Source organism: Fukomys damarensis, unplaced genomic scaffold (genome assembly GCF_012274545.1).
Source record: "Fukomys damarensis isolate Sample0158 unplaced genomic scaffold, DMR_v1.0_HiC HiC_scaffold_18, whole genome shotgun sequence".
NCBI lineage: Eukaryota > Metazoa > Chordata > Mammalia > Rodentia > Bathyergidae > Fukomys > Fukomys damarensis.
Genome location: NW_022900930.1, coordinates 47,372,451 through 47,384,474, shown reverse-complemented (window position 1 = coordinate 47,384,474; position 12,024 = coordinate 47,372,451). Strand labels below are relative to the sequence as shown.

General features: G+C 41.8%; 1 protein-coding gene across 4 annotated transcripts in view; it reads left to right on the top strand.

Annotated features, from left to right (window-relative positions):
• Ccdc25 (coiled-coil domain containing 25) overlaps positions 1–11,988 on the top strand; it is a 36,002-nt gene extending 24,014 nt beyond the window's left edge. Inside the window, exons 7-10 of one of the 4 annotated variants that reach the window (XM_033765505.1) lie at positions 2,481–2,584; positions 2,786–2,988; positions 7,384–7,429; positions 11,819–11,988. In XM_033765505.1, the coding sequence (XP_033621396.1) occupies positions 2,481–2,584; positions 2,786–2,988; positions 7,384–7,429; positions 11,819–11,848 (383 nt within the window). In that variant the 3' untranslated portion in view covers positions 11,849–11,988. The remainder of the gene's footprint in view (positions 1–2,480; positions 2,585–2,785; positions 2,989–7,383; positions 7,430–11,818) is intronic. The other 3 variants (XM_019207509.2, XM_033765506.1, XM_010623303.3) reach the window with 3 other exon arrangements.
• The last annotated feature ends 36 nt before the right edge of the window (positions 11,989–12,024 follow it).

Below are 12,024 nucleotides of genomic sequence, written 5' to 3'. Positions count from 1 at the left end.
TAGAGGCTGGATTTGAAGCGAGCCGCCCGACCCCAGTCTTCTGTCTGAGTGTCTGGGGCCCTTCCCTCCCCCACTTTGGAGTGGTCCTGGCCATCTCTGAGCCACACGGCACTTCGCCTGTGTCTCCCGACGCCCCACGCCACCTTCTCCTTTTATGGAAGTGACTTGTGTACTTGTCCCATCCTGTAGAGTCTTGGAAAGTAGGTCAGGTTGGCTCTCTCCTAGCACTTGGCACCTGGATATTTGTTTTAGAAAAACGTTTTTGTTCTGAAAAAAAAACCTTTTAAACTACAAGAAAGTTGCAAAAAATTACAGTTCACATATGCCCTTCATTTAGATTTACCACTTTTTAAATTTTTCAGATTTCTTTGCTTTCTAAAAATATCATACTCATTAACTTTATTCCCTGAGGCATTTGAAGGAAAATTGTAGCTACTGTGACCCTTCCACAACTGTCTTTTACAGAACCAAGACTTGTCTTAAAGAACTACAGTGCACCCTTGAGTTACAACTGGCCTGACATACAAACAGCTCAGGTTAATTAGGTTAACGGAAGATTCATCTGCCTCTTGTTGTCTATACCGTGTTCCCAGGAAAACATCCAGATCCCAGATGTATTCACTTAAAACTGTCTTCAGCCATACCACCCCGAACACGCCCGATCTTGTCTGTATTGACTTACAACCAACTTGAGTTACAGCTAGCCCTCAGATACCAGTCATTCATAAGTTAAGGGTCAACTGTATTACAATGATCAGATTCAGGAATTTAGCATAAATAGAATACTGTTACCTGACACACAGTCCAAATGTAAGTTTTACCGCTGTCCTAGTGCCTTTATAGCATTTTTTCTGTTGTAGGATGGTGCAGTAGATTTTCCTGTCCCAGCTCTTTGGTCTCCACTATCTGTACATGCTGCCTTTGTCTGTTAGGACATTGACTTTTAATTTTTTTTTTTCACATAAGGAAGCATTTATTTGGGGTTTAACATGAAATCATACAAATAAAATTTGTATATAAACACAAATCCACACTGAGTCATAACACATAACAAAGGACAAAGTAAAAACAAAAACTAATTGGCAGCTATATACAGTTAGAAACAATTGCGTCTTGTATACTAGGAAGTCTTTTACAAAATAGTCATTAGAGCAACAGAAGACCAATCTTCAAAGGACATTGACTTTTAAAGACTGGACCAGCTGTAGCGTTGCCCATGATTTGGATTTTGCTGGTGCATCTTCTTAACTAGAATCACGTATACATTTTTGAGCAGTAGTAGTACGTAAGCGACATTTCTCCCTTTCCATTTAGGAGGCACATGGTGTCATTTTGTTCCTTTAGTAGGGACTTCCCTTTGATCCGCAGTAAGATGGGTCTTGCTAGTTTTCTGTAGTGTATGCAAGGATGTGAACTTTAGTTTATAGCCATCTAATGTGGAAAGGCAGTAGGGAGCATCAGACCGACCATTTTCCTGTGCTTCTCAGAGCTGCTCTGGGGGGTTGGGAGGGTGGTAAAGGGCCAGCCGTGGGCGAGGTGGAGGGGCAGGGAGGAGTGGAGTGAGAAGGCTCCTGGCACCTCTCTTCCAGAGCAGCCCTGCTTCAATGAGCATTTTTACTTTGTTTTTTGTTGTTGTTGTTGTTGTTTGTTTTGTTTTTGTGGTACCAGGGATCGAACTCAGGACCTTGTGCTTGCCAGGCAGGTATGGTGCTATTGAGCTACACCTCTGGTCCTGCTTTCTTTGGTAAAAAGGATTCTGCTACTGAAAAAACAGCAATAAGCAAAATCCTACTAACCTAATCCCATTGCTTCATAGTTCATATAGGATTCAGGGAGCCCTGAGGTCTTAAGGGGCCACAGCAGCTTTGTCATAGAGCCGGAATATAGTCCTGATCTCCAGAACCCCTCACTGTATTGCCGCTTGACTTATGCTGATCTAGGGACTCCTTTAAGAAAACAGGAACCTTATTTGGTCCTTTAAAACACACACACACACACACACACACACACACACACACACACACACACATGATTACATTTTAGATTCAATTTTAGGAAATTCTTGGAAGTCCCTGAAGCTAATCCCCACACCCTTGCTTTCCATCATATTATGTTGTCTAAGCTTTGTTTTTTTAAATAATTAATTAATTAATTTATTTATTTATTTATTTTGAGACTGGGTCTCACTATGTAGTTGAGACTGACCTGGAACTCACTAGTAGCCCAGGCTGGCCTCGAACTCACAGTGATCCTTGCCTCCGCCTCCTGAGTGCTGGGATTACAGGCGTGCACCACGCCCAACTGTCTATGTTTTGTTTAATGTGAACTTCACCATTTGCCTTTTGAGGTGATTTTTGAAAAGCATCAGGTGCTGTGAACAGTAGTAAGCTTGGCTTCCTGGGCTGGATGACTTTGTTGGGGTGAGGGGGGCATGCAGTTTCCCCCTGCCCGTGTGTTGAAGACAGCCTCTCTCTCGGCAGGCTGCAAGATGAACAACGTTAGTGTGGTGTACACACCGTGGTCGAACCTGAAGAAGACAGCTGACATGGATGTGGGGCAGATAGGCTTTCACAGGCAGAAGGATGTAAGTGTCGTGCAGGAGACGAGTCCTGGTGTGAGGGCTCCCCACCTGTTCTGTCCCGACACCACTGTCGCTGAGGGCTGAGCATCAGTAATGCTTCCTGGGGTAGCTAAAGTGAGCTGATAACCCCCTGGAAAGCCTTGCCCCTCTGCTGGGAGAAAAAACAAAAACAAAAAGATTCACGCATCCCTATCTCTCCCCAAGGTAAAAATTGTAACAGTGGAGAAGAAAGTGAATGAGATCCTGAACCGATTAGAAAAGACCAAACTGGAGCGGTTCCCAGACCTAGCAGCAGAGAAAGAAGGCAGAGATCGAGAGGAGAGGAATGAAAAAAAAGCCCAAATTCAGGAAATGAAAAGGAGAGAAAAAGAAGAAATGAAGAAGAAGAAGGAAATGGATGAGCTTAGGTATGTTGGAGCTGTGCCACTGAGTTGGCTTCTGAGATTGTTCCCTGCTGGTTTTAATCATGAATTAACCCCAAGAATGACATCAGACTGGGAGGGCACTGTAACAGGCCCAGCGCCTTGAATGAGTCAAGGCATTTGTATTCATGTGCCGTTCACTTTATAGAGACAGGATGTGAGGATTTATGAAACAAAACAACTGATTGTTTTAGACAAACCATGGTGGCTTTTCTTTAGAGTTTGACTTATAAAAGTTCTTCAGAAAGGAAAAGGTGCTATGATAAGTGGTTGTATGATGGTGGTTCTGTTTGCTGTGGTGCTGGGGAGAACCCAGGGCCTTGCGCGTGCTCAGCTGTGCAGCTTAAATGTAGTCATCTTGGCTGGAGTGGCCAACACTAGTCAGTCTCAGGGCTGTTTTTAAAACTCGTTCTACATCTTGAAAGTTTAAAGTAATGGACATCTGCTCCCGTTGCCCTATATTTTGGAACAATAATTAAAATCCAATTTGGCTCCTAAAATACTAGCAAAAAAAGTTATGAGGTACAGATGATACAAGTTTTCTACTGCTTCTCTAACAAACTGCCACACATTTATTTGATTAAAACAACAGAAATTTATTATCTTCTGGTCCTGTAGATTAGAAGTTCAGCAAATCTCCCACTGGTCTAAAATCAAGGTGCTACAGAACTCTGTTCCTTTCTGGGGGTTCCAGAAAGAATCTTTTTTCCAGCTTCTGAGGCTTCCCAAAGTCCAGGCATGGTTCATGGCCCCTTGTACTCTCTCAAGGCCTTAGGCTCTGCCCCCTCTCGAACCACAAAAGCTCTGCTTTTGAGGAACAGTGGGACTAGATTGGATCATCCAGATAATCCGGGATAATCTTGCTCTTGTAAAGTCTTTAGTTTAACTGCGCCCTCGGAGTCTCTTTTGTCCCCATAAGGTAAAAGATTGAGAGGATTAGAGATGACAGTGTGGACATTCTGGAGTAGGGTGGGAGGGGGCATCATTCAGCCACTTCACTGACTCTGCGTAAATACGTACTGCTGTCTCTCATCAGGCCCTTCATTTTTCTTAATGAAAAGAAATTATTCCCGTGACTTCTAGTCGTAGTTTTCCCCATGGTTTTTCATAGATATCATTTGTTATAAGTATACCAAAATAAAGGTGTAAATAACATATATTGCCTTTGGAAATGGTAAGTCTTGCTTTGTCCTGACCTAGTTTCCTTGGAATACCCTTAAATCTTAGAAAGGCTGTTGGGTCCAAATGTAGGTATTATGATCATGTGCTTTTTCCTTTGGTTATTCGCATGTTGGGGATCCTGCTAAAGCAGAATGATTAACTTCATTTGGATAAAAGCATTATCCCGAGTCAACAAGTCTGCTAGCAAGACACAGACTGATGTGTAGACTTAAATGTATGCTGTGGCCTAGGATTGTGTGAATAAAAGAAAAATTATCAGCTCTGATAGTGTGGTGAAGTTTGTAAATTCTGAGTGATGCTTGATTTAGAGGATTTCATTCTGTTTTGGTCATAGTTTAGAGTTAGGGGAAAATTGAAAACATGCCTTTTTGTACCCTGTACAGATCGATAATTTTTTTTTAGAGACACGAATGTTAGATGTTAGAAACATAACCGCACTTATCTACCTGTAAGATTTACTAAGGGAGAATAGCTAAATTTTTGAAAATTTAACACCTGTCAGACACTATATTAAAAGTGTTTCATTGTGTTATTTCTCGAGTGGATATTTTTGTTGTCTGCACCTTGCGGAAGAAGGACTAATTTGAGAAGCAGGTATATCACAGTCTGATTCTCGAGTCCACACTTGAGTCCACTTCTCTGCACTCTCCTACCGTCTGTTCAATCCAGTTTCAAAGTAGTACTTGTTCAGTATAACCAAGGAATTTATAGATGTTATAATTTACCTGAAAAGAAACACTACGTTTTATGTCTTGAATTCAGATATATATTAATAAAATATATTGCATTTAGTATGATTTTACTAGTTTTAAAAATTGCAGGCCAGGGATTTAGCTCAGTGGTTCCACTGCCTGCCTCAGAAGTGCAAGGGTCGCGAGTTTGATCCCCAGTACCAAAATCGAAGCAAACAAAAAAAACCGTGGTAAGCGCTGCAGTCAACAAGACCCATCAACTGAAAGACTTTCTATACCTTCTGGACTTTCTTTCATAGTATCAGCAACATTTAAAATACTCATCTGAATCCAGGGGGGAAATTACCAGGCTTTATTGGGTGAAATCTTTGCTTCAGGAGTTTGTTTAACCATTCCAGTTTCTCAGCTGTCACTAGTCACTTGTATTTTTTTAGTAGTCGTTGTAGGGCTCAGAAAACCAAAAGCAGTTTCTGTTTGTAGCTGTTAATACTTGCCGCACAGATAGCTTTCTGTCACTTGCCGCAGACTAGAAGAGCGTGATGCAGGCCGTCCTGTAGGAATGGGTGTGGTGACAGATCAAGGGTTTGCTTGCTATGTCCAGAGCTGTAATTTGCATGTTATATCCTGCAGCGTTTGTGATGAAATTCCAGCAGTAGGCGCTAAACTTTGGATTTATCATCTGTTTTTATACAAAGTGTGAGTTTAAAAATGTGTTTCAAAAAAATGTATCACAGTAAAAAACACATTGCCATGAATCTTCCTTCAAATGCTCCCCTAGCCTCAAATATATTCATCTCATCTTTCTTGCCACTTTCTGAGGCAGTTCTGGAAGTCCTCTTTCCTGAGGGGCTTTAGTTGGGCCATCGTAGCTCCCTAGTGTCATGAATTGATTCAGAATGTGTATGGCAATGTCTGAGATAAAAACATTGTTGTGTCCTTACCCGCCACGTTCACGGAATCTGGTACTACGTGACTTCTGCTCCTTCCCCAAAGTCAAAATGACCACGAGAAGTAAATGTTTTGAACTGATTCAGGATGTGGAGGCAGCCAGGACAGTGCAACCGAAGATATTCATGAAAGGGGACTTCCAAAACGGCTTCAGACAGTGATGAGAACAATGGGATAAGTGTATGCAGACTGAGGGGGAGGATTTCGAGGCCGATATCAGTCACTTCAGCGAGGAGATTTATGTGGGGACCGTTTGTGCTGATAAGTGATAAAGTGGGAATCCAAACTCAAGGCTATAATTTTGCAATCCTTACTGTACAATGCTGCCTTTGAGGCAAGGAATGAAAAGGTTGGCAAGGTTATATGTAGGCAAATAAAAGAATGAAAAATTATATTGTACAGTAGTTTAAAAGGTTTTAATTAGGTCCAAATTTCACGTAAGTAATGAGGGCGCCTTTATAGGTTTTATGTAACATTGGGTGGGAATGAACTTGTGGGGTAAATTTAGTAACCACATATAAAAGAGGTAACTGTGAGGTCATTGATTAAAAGAATTACCCCTTCTCTTGAAGAAAATGCTTTGGCTGCCCCTCCTTTTCTTGACCTCACACACACTGCTGCTGCCTTCAGCAGAAGTGCTGTGTTAATTACAGGTGCCTCCAAAGAAGCACTTGTGCGGCGTTGCACCCCCGTGTAAGCGGCAGTCCTTTGCATGTCTGCAGAATGAATTGCCAGTGTGTCATGAATGAACGAGTAACCGAGCTCAGCTTCCCTAATGCTGTGGTTCTTGAAGTTGAGCTCAGAACTCCTCTAGCTAGTTGAAAAGGCCCAGAAGTGCTGTAAGCAGAGGCAGCTGTGTGCAAAGATGCTTCATGGGAAGCAGCAAGGTAAAACACAGGACCAAAACCCTGAATGTCTGGGTCATCAGGCGTGAAAGGAGGATGGATGAAGGGGCCAGTCCACATGGGGCCTTTTCAGTCCCGTTCGTCTTTGTACCAAGAACACCTCGACACCACCCAAAGGTTTCCAGCAGGAGGGTAATACCATGAGGACTGAGTTTGGGGAGGTCACTGCAAAGGGCACCGGCGTGGGTGTGGGCGGCTAAGGAGGGACTGGCAACTGTCCACACGTGATGGTAGCTGGGACTGTGGTGGTGTCATGGCAGTGAAGAGTAGGCCAATGAGAGCTGCATTCGTGGGTAAAATGATAGGAATTGAGGGGAGGGCTGAAAAGGACTCCTGGGTTTCTGGTTTGAAGTGGAACGGACAGCGTCATTCTTTGAGCTAGGGAGTGACAGGACAAGAATCAAATTGGCAAGGGACAGCTCATTCATTAGGTGTAGAAATCTGAAAATACCTTTGAGACAGCTAAAAAGATGTCATAGAGGCAGTTGGATTAATGAGTGGAACTCAGAAAACATGTGGCTTAAGGAAAGGTAAATTTTTGCTTTCACATAGGTGGGATTTCTGGCCCATTGATCCTTCAGTCTAGGTAGTGAGTGTTCATGAAATGCCAGTTGACTGAATAACCTTATTTTAAATGTTTTCTTTTCCCCTAGGAGCTATTCATCACTAATGAAAGCTGAAAATATGTCTTCAAATCAGGTGTGTTCAAGATTATTTGCTTGAATGTTGTGCCTTGAAGTTATTCATTAAGCATTTTTCCCTCCTTTGGTACCGAGGATCATACTTGGGACCTTGCACTTGCGAGGCAGGTGGCAGAACCACTGAGCTAAATCCCTGGCCCACATTTTTAATAATTGAGTTACTGGCTGTAATGGCATTGTGAATGCCAACTGTTGTGCTCTACTCAGGCTGGATTCTGTTAGGCATTGCCCCACCTTCCCTACAGACTTTCTCATGTATCGGTCACTTTTGGAAAGACATTGTCACGCCTTGTTTACTGTGAAATACAGGCCCATTAGTATACAGGATGTGCTGGCCTTCCAATGCTATACAAAATACCTGAGATAATTAACTTTAAAAAGGCAAAGTTTAGTTTGAGTCACCCTTTGGAGGTTTCAGTTCATGGTCATTTGGCCTCACTGCTTTTGGGCCAGTGCAAGGCAGCGTCTCAGGTGGGAGCAGGTGGCGGAGCAAGCTGCTCACCTCATGGCAGCCAGGAAATAAGAAAGACAGGAAGGGGCTGGGGTCCCCAGTGTAGCTTCTGCCAATGAGCCCTGCCTCTTAAAAGTTCCACCAGTAGTACCATGGGCTTCGAACCACACCTGCAGCACCTGAGCCTCTGTGGGGGCCATTCCAGATCCTGACTTTTAGCACAGGACTTTTCCCATCTCCCCCACCCATCCCATTTTTTCTGTTCTCAGGCCTGTAAAAGTGCCTTGATTTGTCAATCTTCTGTTTTGGTGTGACTCAGTTCTACAGAGTAATCAAGCAGGAATAAAATTATCACCTTCAATTGAAAAGGAAGTAAAAGTACAAACCCTGAGATTTTAAACTGTAGCCTAAATGACAACACTGGCTGTTTTCGTCTTCCCGGGGACCAGGGAAATGGTGAGCCATGGCCTAGTGCTGAAGGGATCTTTTGAACGTCCACATCTGATCATTTCAGTGAGTCGCACCTCACTGTCAGAGGGAGCATAATTCACCTGTTACTGAACAGACCTTATGGAAAATTGAAACCGTGTGGATATATTTTGAAGACTGCAGGCTTTCTTATATAGTTTTAAAGTACATACTTTAGTGACATACCATATGCGAGCCACTAACTGCATGTGCTGTTTAAATGTAAATAAAACCCCATTAAAATTTGTGTTCCTGTCATACCAGCTCTGTGTGGCTAGTAGCTACCATATCAGGACAGACGTAGAATTTTTCTATTCCTCCAGAAAGTTCTGTTAAGCAGCTCTGCTTCCCTTAAAGGTCATCCGGTGAACACCACGCTTAGTGCATAAATTGGAATTAATAAGATTTTAGACATTGTTTAGATCTAATATTCTTCCAAAAATGTTTAAAAATAGTGTCCTTATTCCCACTTCTGTGAGGTACTAAATCTAACCAAGCTGTTTAGCCTCTCAAGCAGTTTTCCTCATCAGCAAAGTGGAGATGTTACTTCATGGGGCTGTTTTAAAATGTAAACAAGGACACATATTTGTAAATCTTTCCAGACTTTCCAGTTATTGTAGTCATGATTAGTCTAAAGTTGTTACTTCCCCACAAAATACCAGTATCAAAAGATGAGAAATATTCTTTTCTGGAAGATATTCTTAGACTTCTTGAAACTCAGGTCAGTTTGGCAGAAGTCTTTAACATATTTCAAATCAAATGTAAAACTAAATTAAGTCCAGTACTACAGTCTGTGCTGTGGTTATTGTCACTTAATGAAATTTTCTTTCTTTCACTTATTTATTGGTTTTTTGAGACAGGGTCTTACTATGTAGCCCAGGCTGGCCTCGAACTCACAGTGATCCTTGTGCCTCAGCCTCCCAAGTGGTGAGATTACAGGCATGCACCACCTCGCCTGGCCTGAAATTTTCTATCATTTAGAAGCTCTTTTTTTTTTTCTTTTTTACCAAAAATCTGGCCTCTATATTATGTTATGACCTTGGACATGCTCATTCCCAATTATCATGAATTTTTAAAATGTGAGACATTGATTCCAAAGCCCCCACTGTTACCAAAATCCGGATGCTCATGTCCCTTACACTACGGCAAAGTATTGGCATCTGACCCACACACGTCTTCGCATATACTTTAAAACATCTCTAGGTTACTTACACCTAATAGTGTAAACGCTCTGTAAGTAGTTGTACTGCACTGTTGAAGAAATAATGACAAGAAAATATACATGCACGTGTTCAGTACAGATTTTTTAAAAGAATATTTTCCATCTCCATTTAGTTGAATCCACAGATACAGAGGTCTAACTGTATACTGTACTTATTGAAACACCATCTGATTAGTAATAATAGTTCCGGAACTAGGAAATTAATTTTCAGGCCAAAGATTACTGGCCCTGCTGCCCTCCTCGCCCTCCTTTGCTGTGTACCTGAGCTCTAGGTTTGAATCAGGTTTGTTCCCAAGGAAGCTTTACATTGGGTATTTTTATTTCCCTTTCAGTGGATAGACCTGTATATCTCCCTTTACCCCCAGTTCAAAAGGAAAGGCTTTAATTCTTCTTGTAACCATCTTCTGTTAGGAGATACAGGCTTTATGCTTTAATTTGACAGCAAGGTCAGTTAATTTTCATTTAAAGGCTGTTTATAAAAGATAAGACTTGATTGGCTCGTTTACAAGTTTATCAGGAGGAATATTTTCACTGTGAAGTTGGTTTTAACTTTGAATTATCAGTCTTCTATTTAGGATTATGTCTTCAATCTATAATTTAATCTTTCTAAATTTGTTATTAGGAGTCATAAACAATCACTTATAAAATTCCTTTGGTTTATCAGTTTATCACAGAGTAATAAGAAACCTTTTTGTTAAATTGAAAAGCACATTGACTCGAAGTTAAAAGGAACCTAAAACAGAAAAGTTGTCCAAATAGTCTCAGGTCTCAGATAAGTAGTTAAAAGTTTCTTTGATCCCCCAGAGCGTAGGCCCTCAGGCAAGCAGAAACTCTGCTGATCTCACACAGAGCCTCTGTAGGGAGTAATGCTTTCAGTGTCACTGTCACCAGCCCAAGAGTTGCTCATCCTGAGTGACTGGGGCAGGAAGCTGGTGCTTGGAGATGTATGGTGATGCTTCAGACAGTGGTGATGCTATTACTTGAGTTGACTCTGGCTCAGCCAGCCTGGTGCCTGGACAGAATACAAGCTGTCTGCTTCTTGCAGTTACCTGAGGCACCTGTACTGTGGCCACTGTTCCTTGTGCTAATGGAAGAGAAGCACAGAGCCAGCCACTGAACAAAGCCGGGGATGAACCCAGACATCCTGGAATCGCCACTGTTTTCTACCTGCCTCTGGCTGGCAGTTTTCCCTCCGTCCCTAACAGAGGCTGTCAGGAAAGAGAGGAGCACATGTAAGCCTAAGTCCTGTCACCATCTCTAACAGCACCAGTGTCAAGATGGTGACAATCTCAAGCCAGTGTACCAGGGCACTGAGGGAACTGTTGCTGAATATGGCAGAGGAGGAGCCTGGGGTCCACATCTTTGGGACTCACTTGTGAGCCATAGAACAAAACTAGTGCCTTTACTCTCTCTGCCGTCATGGAAGGTTTCCTTTTAATCAATCTGGCCAGTTTGGTAAATACCTTATATTTGGCTTTCTAAGGACTTTTCAAGGAAGGAAAGGAAGGGAGGAAGGGAGAAAATAAGGCCATCATGCGAAGTCTGACAACTTTGAGGGCTGGGATGTGGCTCAGTGGTAGAGCACTTACCTGGCATGCATGAGGTGCTGGGTTCGATCCTCAGTACCGTAAAACCAAACCAAACCAAACCCTTGACAGTCTTGAGGTACACCATACCAGAATTTAGTCCAGCTGTTGGCATAAAAGTATTGAGGCAGTGTGTGTTTGCTATGTTTATTTAAGGAGCAATCGTTCCTTTTTAAAAAATATTTATTATGTCCATTTAAGGTATATAACATGATGTTATAGGGTGCATATAGATAGTAAAAGTTACTGTAGTAAAACAGATTGACATCCACCATCTCATGGTTATTTGGCTTTTTAAAAAAATATGGGCTTCATGCTGTTAGTAAATTGTAGCTGCTATTATGAAAAATCATGTTTTCTTCTAGTCCTATTTGTGGCACTCTGTGCTGCATCACATGGGCTGTGTGTCATGGTTTGGGAACCATGGTAACTCGGCATGACAGGCTGTGCAGTGGTACCTGCTAAGCCAGCTGTTCCAGAGAACCAATAAAGACGGACAAGACGCCAGGAGTGAATTTGGCTCTTTTGCTTTTTACTTTCTGAACCCTGAGAATGAGGGATGAGAAACAGACTTATCAGTTAAGATTATAATTTAAATTCAAAGTGTTAAGTTTATTTATCTTCAAGGCTTTTTCAGTTTCTCATTTTTGTTTCCTATAGGATGGCAACGATTCAGATGAATTCATGTAAAAGAAGAAAGACTTGAAATATGTGAATATAGAGACCATTGCATACTTTGATTTCATCTGTGTTCTGAATTTTAAAAACAACCAAAATTCTGCCTTTATTCTACACGGATATTATTTGTTTTGGAGTTTCAAAAAAAATGTTCCTTTTTTTGCTGACAGAAAGGGACAGATATTATA